Source organism: Solea senegalensis, linkage group LG10 (genome assembly GCF_019176455.1).
Source record: "Solea senegalensis isolate Sse05_10M linkage group LG10, IFAPA_SoseM_1, whole genome shotgun sequence".
In the NCBI taxonomy this organism is placed as follows: Eukaryota; Metazoa; Chordata; class Actinopteri; order Pleuronectiformes; family Soleidae; genus Solea; species Solea senegalensis.
This window is the reverse complement of record NC_058030.1, coordinates 5,680,333-5,698,171: the sequence shown is the minus strand read 5'-3', so window position 1 is coordinate 5,698,171 and position 17,839 is coordinate 5,680,333. Positions and strand designations below refer to the sequence as shown.

The 17,839-nt window shown below is 41.1% G+C and overlaps 1 protein-coding gene across 1 annotated transcript in view; it reads right to left on the bottom strand.

The window, feature by feature from the left end:
- Positions 1-724: 724 nt before the first annotated feature.
- The window catches only part of cttnbp2 (cortactin binding protein 2), a 76,247-nt gene continuing 59,132 nt past the window's right edge, over positions 725-17,839 (bottom strand). The window contains exons 10-23 of the mRNA XM_044035856.1: positions 16,247-16,534; positions 12,398-12,493; positions 9,907-9,986; positions 8,864-8,950; positions 8,111-8,210; positions 7,825-7,986; positions 6,930-7,102; positions 6,437-6,615; positions 5,458-5,678; positions 5,167-5,370; positions 4,428-4,479; positions 4,114-4,213; positions 3,062-3,172; positions 725-2,015 (exon numbers count right to left, since the gene is read on the bottom strand). Coding sequence (XP_043891791.1) covers positions 1,623-2,015; positions 3,062-3,172; positions 4,114-4,213; positions 4,428-4,479; positions 5,167-5,370; positions 5,458-5,678; positions 6,437-6,615; positions 6,930-7,102; positions 7,825-7,986; positions 8,111-8,210; positions 8,864-8,950; positions 9,907-9,986; positions 12,398-12,493; positions 16,247-16,534 — 2,246 coding nt within the window. The 3' untranslated portion in view covers positions 725-1,622. The remainder of the gene's footprint in view (positions 2,016-3,061; positions 3,173-4,113; positions 4,214-4,427; positions 4,480-5,166; positions 5,371-5,457; positions 5,679-6,436; positions 6,616-6,929; positions 7,103-7,824; positions 7,987-8,110; positions 8,211-8,863; positions 8,951-9,906; positions 9,987-12,397; positions 12,494-16,246; positions 16,535-17,839) is intronic.

The following is a 17,839-nucleotide window of genomic DNA, read 5'->3' as shown; positions in this document are numbered from 1 at the left end:
ATACTAACCTATGACATTTTTGTCACATTTTGGACAACATACTAACCTATGACATTTTTGTCACATTTTGGACGAAAAACTAACCTCATGTCCTCCTTCACAACATCCACGAACCCTCCCCATGGTTCTTCCTCTTTTCCTCCTGCCCGGCAGCTCCATCTTCAACATCCCTTTCTCCAATATACTCGTGTGACAAAACCATCTCAACCTTTCTTCTTCTTACTTGATCTTAAATCTGAGCTGTCCCACAGATGAACAAAAATCTCCAGTTCTGCCACTTGCCTTTCAAACATAGATTGTATCATATCAGATATAGTTCTTGAATAAAAAGTAGTTTAATTACAAAAGAAATTACTTAAGAACAGAGTAAGTCCAATGTGGATTTTCAACAGTGCCATTTTAATGTTTGTGCTTGAAAGACAAATCTTTAAACCTCAAACAGCTGTCGTACATATCTAAATCATAGGCGGACGAAAATCTCTCCTGTACATATGTATAGATACTTATATTTTATATATATTATATATATATATATATATATATATATATATATATATATATATATATATATATATATATATATATATATATATATATACACAGTGTCCACAAAAAATGAAAAAAACAACGAAGAGCACAGTGATAATGGAAGGCAAAAATTGAGTGAATTTCACCGTCAGGCTCAGCTGGAGTTAAATTGAACGTGACTCAGGGAAAGAAGATGGGCATTTAAAATATTTATTATGGCTTACAGTTGACAGAGGACATCTTGTGTTTATACACTTCTAGTACTTATTGCCACATTTCCCTCACTTTGAAACAAGTGAGGGATTCAGAACCAAACTCATTTTACAAACACTATTTACATGTTTCTTTTTTTTGTCTTCTTTCTTAGATTAAGGTTTTTTTTCGTCACTGTACAAGCGTCAGACCACGTACACCAATCTATAGAGCATTTAGACGTACTAATTCTTATTTACAAATATATTTAGTAAAACCCTGATTAATTTTAACAGTATTTAAACCAACCTTGCAACTAGTTAAAGATAGAACACTTGAATACCTCAAAATACTGAATAGCAAAAAACAACAAAAAGAAAGAAAAATTAAAAATAAACAAACATAAAAACCTGCCCGTTTCTTTCTTTGATCGGAAAAAAACGTTTTCTTTTGAAAGTAACTCTATTAGAATTTTCACTTCATCTTCAATGACCTTATACCGGAGGAGAAATACAGTATTTTACTTTCAGTACACAACAATACTGTGTCAAATACTCTTCTTTTTTGTTTCGTTTGCTGAACACAGTCCGATGATAATCTGCAGGTTGATACACAGGAATAAGGCAACAATAAAAGAACCTGCTGCTTTTCCTTCAGTCTCCCTCTACCTTTTAACCAAAAGCCTCTTTTCTTTCTTTTCTTTTTTAACCCTCCCCTGCACGATCAAATACTTCAAATACTGTAATAGAATAAAACTATGGTCCCCAAGTACACAACTGTAGTACAGTGTAACAAGTACGGCTAACATGTACAAATACTCAAAGTCAAAGGTCGTCAGGTACCTAGTCTTTACATCATGGTGGGAGGTTCACAGGAGGAGGAGGAGGAGGAGGAAGGTGTGTCTACTTGCTGTTTTCATGCAGGTCTCTGTGGAGGATCCAGATGTCCTCGTGTGATCGGTTGTTGTCGTTGATGTTGTTGCGGTAGTAGTTGTTGTTGCTGCTGCTGCTGCTGCTGCTGTTGAGTGGAACCTGCTTTATTCTGCTGCTGCTGCTGTTGTTGGTTCTGCTGCGGGTTGGAGGCGTCTGGGTTCGGACCGGGCTGCTGCTGCTGCTGCTGTTGTTGTTATTGCTGCTGCTGGTGCTGCTGGTGCTGGTAGCAGCTGTGGACGCTCGGGCCGTCTGTCCCCTGCTGCTCGGGACGGGCAGCTGTGATTTGGCGCGAGGGCCTGCGCGCCGGCTGCCGCTCTGGACGTCTGCCTGGCCAGAGCTGTGGCTGGACTGGCGAACAAGCGTCTGACATGAGGAAATAAAGCGAGAGCTTGATCAGATAACGTTCGTCGAAACGAAATCGTCCCACCTGCTGCACACGAGGACATGGATGCCACAGCAGCGGCTTTACAACAGAGTTAAACACAAGGAAGTACCTGAAGTCGTATTATTTGGGAGTTCCTGTGGTTCCACCAGAAATAACTGAAGAAATAACGCGAGAAACACTTTTCACTGTCCCTCAAAGATTCCTACATACATTCCTATAGTCGTCTGATGGCATTGTTGGTTCTTCCATATTCTGTTAAAGGCACTTTGAGATGATTGTGGGTCGTTTATGACACATGTTTATCTTATTTCAAAGAGAAACACATGCTAATATTGTGCAGTATTTTTCATTTTATGCACATTCAGATGCACCTGAGATGACAAACAATTTAAAATTGTTAAAGCTACTCCTGTGCACCTTTTATTACACACACTGGGGTGTGTGAGGGACAGGTATGACCAAAATAATGTTGTGTTGATGACAACTAGAAAAGTTTCTCCTGGAGTCAGAGAGAATCATGTCACTCAGATCAGACCCTTGAACACAGATTTAAACTCAAATATCTCACATACGAAAGCTTTAAATACAACAATCGCTCACTGCAGAGTCTGTCAGCAGATCACTGTCTGTGTGTGAGTGAGTGAGTGACGACGTGAATGAAGTTATAATTGGACCCTGAGCTTAAACTAAACCTGCAGTAATGACACAGTCCAGTTCTTCAAATACTGGACAGATGAGAAGATTGTGCGTGAGGTGAGGTCACAGCACGCACACACACACACACAGGGGACGAGACACATGATTAAAGTTTGTAGAAAACAATCGCACATGTGATGTTTAAGACCTGAGTCACTGGTTTGTGGTCCAGATAATAAACAGGATCAGTAGAAAGAACAGAAATGACCAAAATAAAAACAGTCTGTGCAGACAAACATGATGAAGTCTGAGGTGACTTTTTTTGAATCTGCCTTTGAGGATTTATCCAGTTCAAACCGTTTTAGTATCTTCTCTCTCTCTCTCTCACCGTCTGTGGTTGCTCCTGCTGAACACCAGTTTCCCGCTCGGCATTGTGGGCCGGTGACACTTGACTGGGCGAGCTGGAGAACAGGATCATGTCGTCTTTGGTTTGAGACATCTGTGCGAGAGGAAACAAAGACAGTGAGCTCTGAGCAGCAGATCAGAGCTCACTGTCAGAAAAACAACCTCCTTCACACAGCAGCAACACAAAACAACTCACTTAAATTAAGGAGAATGAGAAAAAGGGGGATTTAAGTGACTTTAGAATTGGCATGGCTGTCTGTAGCCCAGTGGTAGAGCAAATCATCTTTCTACTAGAAGGTTGCAGGTTCAACTCCACATTGCTCCTGGCAGTGAGTGAATACGTATGAAAGACGTGTGATGGAAAACGTGGTGCATATAGAGAGTGAAAGTACAGGCACTAGAAAAACACTGAGCAAAAAATACAGAGCAGTTATGAGCGTGTGTGTGTGTGTGTGTGTTAGAAAAGCAGCTCAGGCCTCTTTCCTCTGTCTGAACCCATCAATTCCAAGAGAATATTGACCTGTTTTTTCCCCCCGAGCCCAACAAATACCCCAGAAATCTCAAACCCACCACCAACCAAAATACTCCAATAATTCACCAAACTCCTGCTGAAAATGAAATCACTAATAACTATTGACATAATCCCACCATGGTGCATAATCCCACCATTCATGGATGACTTCAACAGCCTGTGCGATACGTTCAATGTGCTGCCTTAAATAGTTATAAACAGAAACACTGATCAGTTTCTAACCACTATCACTTATTTTTATACTTTATACATCTATTTATTAAATGTTTACACTACATTTTCAATAAAGCAATATTAAAAAAACGCCCTATTTTACTATTTTTCACTTGAAAGTGCTGGTGTGTGTGTGGACCAATTGTCATGTGAGGACATTTGGCAACTTTAATGAGCGATTTTAAAGATTAAGACCTGGTTTTAGGGTTAGTTGTGATGGTTAAAGGTAAAGTGTGAGGGAATGCATTATGTCTGAGTGTCCACACAGACATAATGCGTTGTGTGTGTACCCTGCTGATGTCCGGCTCAGACTTGCTGGAGCACATGGTCTGAAGTTCTCTGATCAGATCCGTCTCATCGTCAGAGAAAGCAGACAGACCCACAGTTTCCCTGTCGACACAAACGACGCAACATCACAACTTTGTACGGCATCAAGTCAAGTCACTGGACATGTCACTGCTGTTCATGTCCCTGAAATCAGACTTTAAATGTGACACAACTCTGCCCTCTGCTGTTCATGTTAAGACACTACAGCTGCTGAAGCTCCAATTAAGTCTCGACACACACAAACGCACAATCACACACGCGCGGACGGAACACAAACCTCTGGACTTTGCCGTTGGTGATGAAGCTGAAGTCAGTGTTGGACAGTGACCCTGCAAACACAGAGGAGAGATCATTAAAGGCTCAGCTCACTCAAATCTCAACACATGGAATCTTAATAGCTAAAGAGAGAGCTGTGGCTGAGTGAACGTAGGACACTACAGGTACAGTTGGTGTGTTATAAGAGTCTTGGTTTGGGCCAAACCTTACTGCAAAAACCTGGAAATGTCAAACTACAAATATCAGGAGAATTCAATTTTCCATTAAGTCTCTGCAGCACACTTTGATGTTAAAAACCTGCTGCACCTGTCACTTACAGGCATACTACCACCCCATGACCTCATTGTCCTGGTGGAAACAGGCTCAGCGTTCAAGTTTTTGGAGTATTTTTGTGTGTTTCAGACAATGGTTAAGCTTAAATTATGCTTTTACTGTGCTTTATATAGCTTAACATGACATTAGTACACTGGTCTCTTAGACATATACTGACCGCAGTCTAGTCCAGCCATTCCCAAAAGTCTTTAAAACCTTAAATTACGACTGATCAACACACAATACTAGGATCAATAATTCCCATATATAAAGTATTGTTCTCATGTGAACAATTCAGTGCAGATTAATAATCAGTCCACTTTATCTCTGAACTTTCAACTATGGCAATCACTGGTCTCGACCTTGTAATCATGAAAGGTCATGAACCTGTAACACAACGCTGTTGTATGAGCAGCCATCTTACTTACCCTCTCTGAAGGTAGAGCTGCAGCTCCAGTTTAAGGCGGGGCTTCCCTTCTTCCGTGGGCTGGTGTTCGATCGCCTCAACTTGCCGCTGTCTCGTCCCCTCCTGCCTCCTCCTCCTCCTCCTCCGCTGCTGCTTCCTTTATAGGAGCCAATGGCCGACATAGGAAGAGTCCCGCCCCTAAACTCTAACAGGTACCTGTCAATCTCTGCGGAGGATGAAGGGGGAAGAGAAACATGAGCATCTTTTCACCACAAACTGCTGTGACACACGTGACACACACACACACACACACCGTGTCGAGGCAGAGGGCTGCCCAGGAGAACGGCCTTATTGACCAGGATGCTGAGCGCGGCTTTTACCACAGCCTGCTGCCCGGCACTCAGCCCACTGTTGCTAGACGACTGTGAGGAAGGTGAGGTCGTGGTGGTGGACGGGCGCTTGGCTGTGACCCGGGAGATGATGGCTTCCTCCACGCGGGGGACAACGACGGCGTTCCACAGCCGCGCCAGCCACCTGAAATACATACACAGTACAAACACTTTGTTAGTGTACTTGAGTATTAACTATCTTTGTTACTCTTTACTACCAAATAAAATCAGCAGAAGAAGAGTTGGTAGTGATCTGTATTTATATAGAGCTTTTCTAGTCTTGATGAGCTGCTTTACAGCAAGGACACATATAGGCTAGAAGAACCAGGAATTGAACCCACAGTCTTCCAGTTGAAAGGCAATTCGCCCTACCACTGAGCCACCATGGCTCAATCCTACTCCTCACAAGACAGGTAATCCTTAACTTAAACTAATCATGATTCAAATCTTATACCTAAGTGGGTCACATGGTGGAGTAGTGGCTAGCACTGTTGCCTTACAATAAAAAACGAACTGGGTTTGCAACCTGGGTCTACTTGGAGTTTGCATGTTCTATCCCTGGTTCTCCCGTTGCCTCCCACAGTCCAAAAACATTCAGAAGTTAACAGGACCCTCTCGAGGTGGTGAATGTGAGAGTGAATGGTTTATTTGTGTCTGCATGTAGTCACCTTTAACCCTTTGTTGCCCTACGACAATAAATAAAAGAACATAAAATAAACATCCACTGTGACAATAATAGAAAAAGTAGGTCACTTTTATCCGTGTGTGCTGAATGTGGATTTATTCCATGCTAACGCTACAGTGTACAATCATCTGTGTTGAGTGACGGTGAGCTGCACACACACACACACACACACACACACACACACACACACACACACACACACACACACACACACTCACCTCACCACCGCCTGTGTGTTGTTTGGAAGTACAGGACAGGACAGGAAGAGCTGTGGACCCAGCAGAGCCTCATGGGTGCCCAGGCGAGACAGACAGGCGTTGAGCTGCTGCCAAACCTGGCTCACCCACAGCACCGTGCGCTCCATGACGCCACCTGCTGTCCAAATGCCGGTACCCATCTGGAGAAGAGACAGAAAGGAAGAATTCCTGAGCGGAGCCAGTGAGCAAACAAACGAAGGAGCTTTTAAATCTGGTCTGTTTATAATGTTAATGCTCCATTACATAGCTCAGTAACACAGTTGTTTATGACGTATTAAATGTTTCTTTTCAAACAATATTGAGATTTGTAACAGATTTATTACAGGAAATGTTGAAAACACCGCATTATATGGCAATATCGAATGATTTCTTCCTTATACTTCAATCCAAACCCAATTTTTGAGTTTTGCAAGAAGAAAACTTCCAAACAATCTCTTCAGAACCTGACACTGACCTTAAGGAGCAGCTTCCTGCGAAGGTGTCTTCCCAGCAGGCCGTGCAGCGGTTCCTGGTCCCAGCGAAGAGTCGCCCAGCGGAAATGCTGCTGGAGGCGGAGCTCTGATCCCTGCAGGCGGGGCTTTGACAATGTGGCGATCAGGAAACTGCCCTCACAGAAATGGTGGGGGCCTGAGTGACAAAACAAACAGGGAAACAATTATTGCGCGGTCACATACGATCACACTAGTTTCGTTACTTTCGCTACTTTAGTCTGAGTGACATCTGTTTCCTGTTTTCTGCTGCACAGATACTTTTCAAAAACCGTAAATATGGTAAATATGGTAACCTTCATTTTGGTTTGTTTGAGATTTTGGATTATTATTGTTTTAAAAGGTCTGGCTGTCCTAACCTTTTATTTTATTATTATTTTTTTATTTATTATTTATATTTTTCTTATTTATTTATTTATTTTTTTAAAAAACCTAATAATTAAAAATACTAATAATGTCCTAACTCTGTGTGTACCAATCATTTAGGTTCTAAACATCACTGAAACAACTGAGAACTGTTTTTAATGAATTCAAATGAAGTGTCTCTCACACTACAGATCTTGTGTGTCTTCTTCTACTTAAAGTGGCAGTTAAGGTTTTCTGCCCCCTGCACTGAGAACCAGCTCTGAACACGGACGCTCAAACAGATTTTAGCCGTTTAAAGGCTCACCAAAAAATAATAAAACCGACGTGAGATGAGGTCTAATACTTCATAAATTATGTTTTATCTCAGCTTCTTCTCGACAATGACGTTTGTAAACCACAGACTGTCTCGACTCGTGTGTTTTACTCAGCACTAAAGAAAGCAGCTGCAGGATTTCAGTCTCTTTAGTTGGTTTCAGACTGTGGCTGCAGACGTACCAGTGTTGAGGAGCAGTGGTGAAGCGGAGCCCCTGTTGTCCAGACTGTGACAGAGATCTCCCAGCAGACCCGTCAGAGACGAAGCCTTCTCCAGTCCCTCAAGCAGAATGACCACGCAGCGCGGCAGCCCGACCTCCGAACTCACTGCTGGCACCAGGAAGCCTGAGGAAGAGGAGGAGGAGGAGGAGGAGGAGGAGGAGGTGAGAGTCAGCTGTGGGCATGTGTGGTGATAGAGACAAACCAGATGTGTAAGAAAAAATCTATACACTAAAACAAAAATACTGACCACAGCTGATGAACGTGTCCAGCAGCTGCTGTTTGGTCAGACTCTCCTCTACCTCCACCCTCACCACGTCACAGACGAGCCCCCCTGCTTCCTGCTTCGACTGTGAGTGAGAGAGAGTGAGAGAGAGAGCACGTTGTCATGGAAACAAAGGAAATCCACTACTACTACTATGCGCCAAGAAAATGGAGCAGGTGGAGAATGTGAATGAGCCGAGAGAGTTCTGCTATGCCGCTGGTGTGTTTTCCTTTGCTGCCAACACAACAACACTCCACATAATACGATAAACAAACTGTCACAGTGTTGGTGTTAAAGCAGAACTATGCAGGATTTTAGAGCCTAATTCAAAAGCTTTGGAGTCATTGTGAAGGTTGAATGTCTTGTTGTGGGGAGAGTGGGGGCTGTCTCCTCTCTCCCTACTGTCTGTGAGTCCTCAGAATCAGACGGTCCTGCAAGAAACACGAATTGCTTCACGGCTACACATGAACCCTCGCCAGATCAAGGCAGTGATAGTGTTATCTTAGACGTTCATCACGGCAGAGCCGGTGAAAAAGAAGCAGAGGAAACTGTGGTCGGAGGAAGCGAGGAAGAGGAAAACACACGAGTAAACATCGCACCAGATGCTAAAAAAGCGACCAGACTTGCAAAGCTCTGCTTTAAATCAACTGAGTCATCATTGAGGCGTCTGCCACTGACACTGCTGTTGAGCAGACTTATAGACGGCGATCCACTTATTTTGCCCACAGGTGAACGCACCTTGATGCAGCGAGCAACCAGACCGGCGACGTACTCCTGACAGCTGCCTTCCAGCCCGTGAAAGATGAGGTTTCCATACTGTTCCACCTGGACACACAGAGACAGACAGACAGACAGACAGAGAGACAGCAGGGGGAGTAGATGTGTTAATAGTGAGAAGAGATGTGATAATGAGAAGTGCTGCCTCCTCATGAGCCTCCACAGCTGTGTTTACTATCATCACAACTTCCACTTTGATCATCTCATCTCTTTTAACTTGTGTTGTGTTTGTTTTTCTGCTGCTGCACTTTGATGGTCACGCGGCGACAATAACACAAGATAATGTATATTATCTCATTACTAAATGAGTCACGGTATTAATGGCAGGGGTTTTGTTGCTGGATGTGTAGATTATGTAAGAAGAAAACCAGGTTTGCTGTCAGTAACATCAATGTTAGGGATGTAGGGGAAGTAATGTAATGGATTGTTAAATCCAATCTTTTGTTGTCAGAGTTTCATAATGGACAACAACTGACACTGTGTCTGTGATGGATCATGACGTCCTGATAGAAATACTGATGGTTTTATTATTTGTAACATTTCCCGTCAGGTTGATTAATAGAAATATATATTTCTCTGCCACAAGAGGGCGATCATTTGACTTTGATTATCCTGAATTGATGCAGTGATCTCACATTAATGGTTTTAATCCCTGGAGGAAGTCTGTTATATCTTATTTAGCAGCATTTTTATTATATTATTATATTATTTTTCTGTCATTAAAGCAGAACTTCACACATTTACTGCTGGAATGACACGTGATCACTGATGTTATTCTCTTCTGACACAGCCAGCAGGGGGCAGTGTAGATGTTAGAAGACAGAGATTCAGTCTGATTCATCTTGTCTTCTCTGCCTCTTCCTTTTACTTGCATCGCTCTCGAGCTGCAGCCCTCTGGTTTTTCCTGCCATTTTTTTATTCATCGTTTTACTCATCTAATCCCTCGAACCCTGTGTGTGTGCATGTGCGTGCGTGCGTACGTGCGTGCGTGTGTGCGTGTTTACCAGGCGGACGTAGTTGTGCAGCAGTGGCAGAGGGAAGAGAGATTCCAGGGCCAGCTCATCCAGACACGACTCAGACAAACCTGTCAAACACACACACACACACACAAATCCTTATTCCTTTTATGTTACATGTTTGGACACTTGAATACTTCACTCACAAACCTCACACTGTAACACAACACTTAAACGGATATCTGTACGTTTCTTAACAACAGAGCAAATGTAAACAGTGCTTGCTTCATTAGAGGTGAACGAGGAGCATGTAAGGTTATTTACACAACAACAACAACAACAACAACAAGCTCTTTTTGTTTTATATCAGTGAGCAGGATCAAAAACAGCAGAGAGGATTTACTCTGCATCCTGATGAGAAATACACACACACACACTGGTTTTGCATTATCTGTGTGGACACTCATAGACATAATGCATTCCCTAGCTCTAATCCTAACCCTATTCTAACCCTGAAACCGGTTCTTAATCCTCAAAAATTGCGTGGACCAGCTTAAATGTCCTCACAAAGATAGGCTTGATAGACACACATCTTATTTCAGACACATTTGCTCTTCATTCGAGGCTCCACTCGCCTCAGCACGGCACGACACGGCACTGTGACATGGCGAGGCGAGTAGAGCCGGTGGAAATATGCCATAAGTGACTAACTGTAATCCTGTAACCCAATTCTAACCCTAACCCTAAAACCAGGTCTTAACCCCCAAAAAGCCCTATAAAGATGTGAGGACCAGCCAAAATGTCCTCACTCTGTATCTCTACACTTGGGTTTTCTTGGTCCCCACAAAGCCACAAATACAACCAAAACCTGATCCCTAACCTGAACCATATCCATGATTCCACAGTTCCTCAGAAATGAGGTTCTGCCTCATTAGAACAAGGTTTTAGTCTCCATAAGGACTACTGGTCCTGACAAGGTCAGTCAGTTTATGTCAGAAAATGTCCTAAAGAGGCAACAAATACTCCTACTCCTACTTGAACCACACTCATGCAATGGTTTGAAATGCAGTAACCATTTTCAAATCTTAAAAATCGATGTTATTCATATTTTAAATAAATCACAAACACAAACTGTGTCTGATAAAAATGTCAGAGTGAAAAATGTATTGATGACGGAGTGAATAAAGGAGGTGGAGAGAGGGGGAGGTTGGCGGCTGCTCACTCTGATTTTCATGGTGACACATAATTGTCTTTTTTCCCCCCTCCCTGGACTCACTGAGACGAGAAATAAAGCAATTCAAGGAACAGCAACAACAACAACAACAAGAGCAGCAGCAGAAAGAAAGAAGGATGATTCTAAATCCAATATCTGTGGAGGGCGGTCTGCTGCTGCTGCTGCTGCTGCTGCTGATGCTGCTGCTGCTGCTCATCTGTAACCATCAGCTCTGTTACCTGAGAAACACAGTTAGTGTGTGGAGAGATTGTGGTGAACTGACAGAGTCAACGTTCCACAGATCTTCTGCAGAATCTCTTCTCGTCTCACCACACACACACCACAATGTTATTTCTCCACTTCAGATGATGATAATGTGGTTTTTACTCTGATGGAAAAGGAGCCGGAGCTTCTGTTTTAATGTGTGATTTATTAGTTAGATATTCTGGAATCCTAGTGTGTTAATATATTTACAGCAGTGCACAACAAGTTTAGCAATTCTTGAGAAAATTTCAATTTCTCCTCAATATTTAGACTGTATTATTTCCAATGCAATTTAATTGAAATTTGAACACATTTTTTTGTTATTTTATGAGATTTCTACACTATTTTTTGACATTTTAATGTTATCTTTGAGATTTCTGTCATTTTAATAATATTTTTGAGATTTCAACACTATTTTCTGACATTTTAATGTTATTTTTTTTTTTTAAATTTGAACACAATTCTTTGACATTTTAATGTTATTTTTGAGATTTCAACTTCATTCTCAACATTTCCAATGTTATTTTTGAGATTTCAATTTATGTATTATTACTACATTTCAACTTTCAAGGTTCTCAATTTCAATATCTCTTTCCCTACAACACTGCCTCATCAAATAAGGCTGGTTACATTTCCTCTGAATAATTACAGACATGATGTGAATGCAGCTCTCTGACATCACTTGTGTTGCTTTATGTCGGACAAACACCTCGTGATTCAAGGTTAATTCAATCATCCACAACCGAGTGTTCTTCATGCCTTCACTTCAGAGAGCAGCTGACTCTCATGTGACTCCCTGACAACTTAATACACAGAAAATCTAATACACATCACCATAAATACTGATAACTGCTTCTGTTATTCAATGAAGATTATGTTTGTTTTTAGATAGACTTCATAATTAAATCTGGCCTAAATCTTCCTTCATCTAGTTTGGCTCAGGAGTCAGATCCTGGTTAATGACCATCTATACTGCAACTGTGTAAAAAAGGGATTTGTCAAGACTTTTTCACTCAACGAATGTCTTGTGTCATCAGTGATGCTGAGCTGCCACTTTCATACCTTTGAGGCGGAGGGTGATGCACTGGCTGAGAGGCTTTCTGACCAGGTCCCAGGGAGATGAAGGTGGCTCCTGACCTGGCAACCACTCAGTGTCACCTGGAAGATTAAAGACACAGACACAAACATGATAGTTTAATACGACTCCACCGCATTAGCGCATCAAACTAGTGTATGAGTATTGAAAACAACAGACGAGAACTTAGTGACGCACACACTTGTTTCTATATCTCAGTGAGCACATAGACATAGACATAATGCATTCCCTAGCCTAACGTTAACCATCACAACTAAGTGTCTTACCCTAACCCTAATCATCACATATAAATGACTAAACCTTATCCTTAACCTAAACCTAATTCTACCGCTAAACCTGAAAGTCTTAACCGTCAAAAAGTCCTTTAAAGTTGTGAGGACCAGCCAAACTGACCCAGCTTCCTGTGGTCTTCAAGTTTTTGGTCCTCACAAAGATAAACAGACACAACACAAACACACAGTCTTATACAGCATTCTTATAGTGGACATTAACAGACTTAATGTATTCCCAAGCCCCCTTACCTTAACCATAACCATCACAACAAAATGCCTGTGGCTAAACATAAAACCCTCAAAAAGCAAATGTCCTCACAAGGACAGGTTTGAATCAAAATGTGTCCTCACAGTCTGTTACAGGCATGTACGCACACACAGAGAGGGAGAGAGACAGAGAGACAAAAACAGTGTGAAATAAAGACACGAGACAAATGAGACACACACTGCAGACACAAAACCAGACAGCAGCAGTGTCTGCATGTCTGCCGTTTGATCCCGACTGATAAAGGAGAGACATCTTCTCTTAAATGGACATCTTTCGCTCGTCTCCTCCATTATGCATTCATCCTCTGCTGGTGATTGCTTTCATCGTCTTCATACCCAAAACACACAAACACACACACACGCACACAGAGCACCAACCACACAATGACGACATGTGATCACCTGCCCGACAAACAGGAGAAACACATACACGTACACTTTCCACATGTTCTAACACATTCATTATTCAACAGGAGGAAAAACAAACACACGCACACACACACGCTGGTTTTTCAGTCTTTGTGTGCACACTCATAGAAGTAATGCACTTGCCCCTTACCTTAACCTTAACCATCACAACTAAGTGCCTAACCCTTAACCTAAACTCAATTCTAACCCTACACAACCAAAAAAAAAACACAATCCAATGTTTGTTCTTTTCTCATTTATATCACAACAGCACAGTATATTGCTCATTCACGGACTAATGTCACACAGGAAGATGATGATGATGATGATGATGAACATTGATGAGCAAAAGGCCATGAACCATGAATAAATATGACCCAAGGTAGAAAACAGACCTGACAGAACATGTACAGCTGTACAGTACAGGGGCTTTTTTTCCACATGACGTCTCATCCAATCTCGCAAATGTTAAGTTCTCTGTTGAGCTCAGAGCTTTTAGCATTTCAACACATTTTTCCTGAAATGTTCATTTTAACGATCCCTTGTATTCAAACACCTTCACTGGAAAATCCCTGATCAATAATCCAGAGTCTCACTGCTACTGGGAAATCATTCAGCGCCACAAACAAACAACAAAACACCAGGGTTTAGTTGCAATGTTACAGGTTGCAGCTGCAAACGGCTCATTCTGTAGTGATGAAAAACAATAATTCATACAGGAGATGTTTTATGTCTTTAAACTTATTTTAGTTGTATTTTTAGATGTATTTTATTACCTTGTGTGATCTTTTATGTCTTTATTCATTCTGTCTTTTAATGATTATTCTGCAGTGCAGCACTTTGGACCACTGTGGTTGTTTTAATGTGCTTAAAACTTTAAAAATAAAGTTGGATTGGATTGGATACAGGACATCCTGAACTCAATCTGAAACTAAATGTGTCCAATATGATAAGGCAATGTTTCAATGTCTCATGGACATGTTAAAGAATGGATACATCAATTATTTTACGATTTCTTAATATAACACAAATGAATTCTTTTGTATATAATCTTTACATCAACTGCTGCCCCCTTTGGGTAAGTTTGTGTGCTACATTCGTTTAAACACAAAAAACACATTTGAACTCAGTGACAGAGTAGAGCAACAAATCTTGTGTAATGTGATGTAAAATTGCTGATTTTCTCTATGGACGTTGGTGCAGGAGAGCAGGGCCGGCTCTTGGCATAGGCGATATAGGCGGTCGCCTAGAGCGCCATCTGCTGGAGGGGCGCCCCTCCAGCAAAAAAATAAATAAATAAATTTTTAAAACAATGAAAATAAAAATGATTTTCTATTCCCAGTCGCCCTCATTTGTGTGTTCTCTCTTGAAAAGAGCATCAACGGTGTTGATGCTCTTTTCAAGAGAGTTACCTGAAAGTTTGTTGTTGTTGGTTGCTGTAATTCAATACTTGAAAGTTGTGATTTTTTGCTGTTTGCTGTTGTTGTTCAAATTAAACATGTGTGATTGTTCATTTGGCTGGTGTAATTCGTGTGTGTGTGGGGGGGGGGACACCGGAGAGCAATCTCGCCTAGGGCACAAAATTAGGTAGAGCCGGCCCTGCAGGAGAGTGAGCCGTTTACAAACCTGCTTCCAGCTGTAAAAGACGCTCTCGTTCAGCAGCAAACATCGTTTTTATTAGGTGAGCCTTTTGCTAAGGGGCTAAAATCGGTGTCTCAACACAGCACCTTATATTACAACAGTCTTTATCTATAACAACAGATAAAGTTATTGTATAAGAATTGTGCCTTGAGCTGTTTCTCAACACACTAGTAATCTCCTCTTTTGGTTTGCTCTGTCAGTTAATACGGCTTAGAGTGTATTCAACATCACACAGAGGACTAAATAATAATGAAATTACTGTCAGTAATTATTGTCAGCCTCTGAATATTGTTTCCTGAGCTGATCTCATGTTCAGCTCCCGGCAACAACAACAGAGCACAACATCAATTACAAACGGCGTGATTTTCAAAAACAACCCTCAAAGAAATGTTATTATATAACTTTGACAGCACAAATGAAATATACAGCACACACACTGTGTGAACCACAACAGCTGTTCACAGCAACACATGTGCAAATCCATAAAAGGCACCTGCAGATGACGTTACATGACCCTGACATAAGCTTCAGTCTGCGAGAGTCCATCAATTAAAGAAGACAACACAGACAGGAAGAGGTGCAGGTGACAAACAGGGGAGAGACTCCTGCCAACACGCTACACCTGATCCTGCTGTGTCACAATTAGCTGCACGTGACTGGAACTGAACCGCGGCTACATGAAAAGAGCCAGAGCCAAGAAAACCTGTATGAACATGTGTGTTTATACTTGTAGAGCAGATACTGTTACTTCATCATCAATTTGATCAGTTTCAGTGTTTTTTAATAATTAAAACTAGGGTTGCAACTAATGATTATTTTCATAATCTATTAATCGTGTAAAAATGTCAGAAGGTGTTGTCGACAGTTTTAATGCGTTCTATGTTATATGGAGCAAAGAAACCAGAAAATATTCACATTTAATCAGCTGAAAAATCAGAAAACTTGGTGATATTCATCAAAAAACACCGAAACCGATTAATCGATCATCAAAATAGTTTAGTATGCTCTGAGTTATAAGCATCTTAAATGTGAATATTTTCTGGTTTCTTTACTCCATAACACAAAAAAAAATTTTGTAGACACAATGTTTTTGAAACCCTGATCGACATTTTCAGACAATTACATGAAAATCTAGAAAATAACCAAAAGATGAATCGAAATAAGGAGGGGCTAAGTGGCTAAAAACAGAAAAACAGGAAGGAAAGACAGAAGAACTTGTGTTCCTACCAATAAGGATGGAAGAGATACTGGTGGGACCGAGGCCCAGCGGAGCACGCTGCTCCTCCTCCCTGGTCATCTGAGAATCTCCACAGAGGACGTGCAGGTGGGAGGTGAAGGCGTGGGTGAGGACGGACTCCAGCTGAGTCCAGAGCGTGGAGCGCTCCACTGAAACTCTGCACAGCACCAGCTGACCACTGCTGCCCCACTTCCCCTCCTCCTCCAGGGCCTCCACTGGACACATGGAGCCGACTCCTCCACCTGAACACTGGAGACGCACCAGCACGCGGTACGAGTCTGGAGTGAAGGAGGACAGAGCTTTCTTCAGTGCCCAGCAACGGACGGAAATTAAATAACAACATTGTTGCTTCAGGGATTTTCAGTGATGAAAAACGTTAGTATGTTCATGATACAATAACTCTACTTTGAGTAAAAGGTAACAATAGTCTATAAAATTATATTTTGTATCAATAAATAAATGTGTCTACACATCTTATAATATAATAATATGATGTTAACTCTGTGTAATAGGACAAACAATATATATAGTATAGTATAGAGTAGAGTGTCGTAGTGGCTGTTTTTTATAAGCTACATGTTACTACATAAAACACAGTATTTGAGTCAAACTCCAAAAAATTCAAATAGTTACATATTGAATTGTTCAATCAGCCCTACTGTATCACATATATTACACAGAGATAGTAACATATATATATATGTTATATGTTATATATATATATAAATATATATATATATATACATATACATATACATATACATATACATATACATACATATATATAGTATAGATATGTTACAATAAATCACATATGACCAGTTGTACACAGTCGCATTCCGGTTAACTTTGCGGTTTCAAACTGAGACAATAAATGAAACCTAGATAAATATAGATGATGACAAGTGGCAGTAAAAAAACATATTCCACATTTGCAGATTCATACTGGTAAGACTCGTTATTACGCCGGTGACTGAGGGACACGGTGATCTCAGCATGAAGACATCCAGCTTTGTTTTGTCACCTGTCTGATTGTGTCATCGCTCAGCAGCCACGTTCCCAAATCAGGAACAGTGAGTACGAGTAGATTATTAGGAATAACAGTGTTAGAAGAGACCATGGGGCGTTGTTGTTCAAAAGATGAACTCATCTTACATAAAGACATAAAAGGCCAAGTGCAAACACCACAGAGCAGAGGTGCCAAACTTCTGGCCCCCCCAATCGATTACATGCAGGCGGTCAGCCATGATATAATGAAATCATGGTCCACGACCTTTTCTTCCTTTAAACACAGCGTGTGAAGCAGCTGCCAGCAAGGTTATAGAATATAACACGAATACATTTGCTGGCATTATTATATTAATAGTAATAATAAGACATTTAGCTGTAATTATTGCAAAATTAAATGAATGAAATATTAAATGATATTGTTTTAGTGTTTCAATTACAGTTGTCCAGTACAGTTGTTGAAAAACACATAACTCTTCCACTCTATAGTAAGCAATTATTACTATGTATTTTATCAAATAGGCTAGAATTAACTCGACTGATTAGCGCTTCTCACAGTAGACTTACTATGTTGG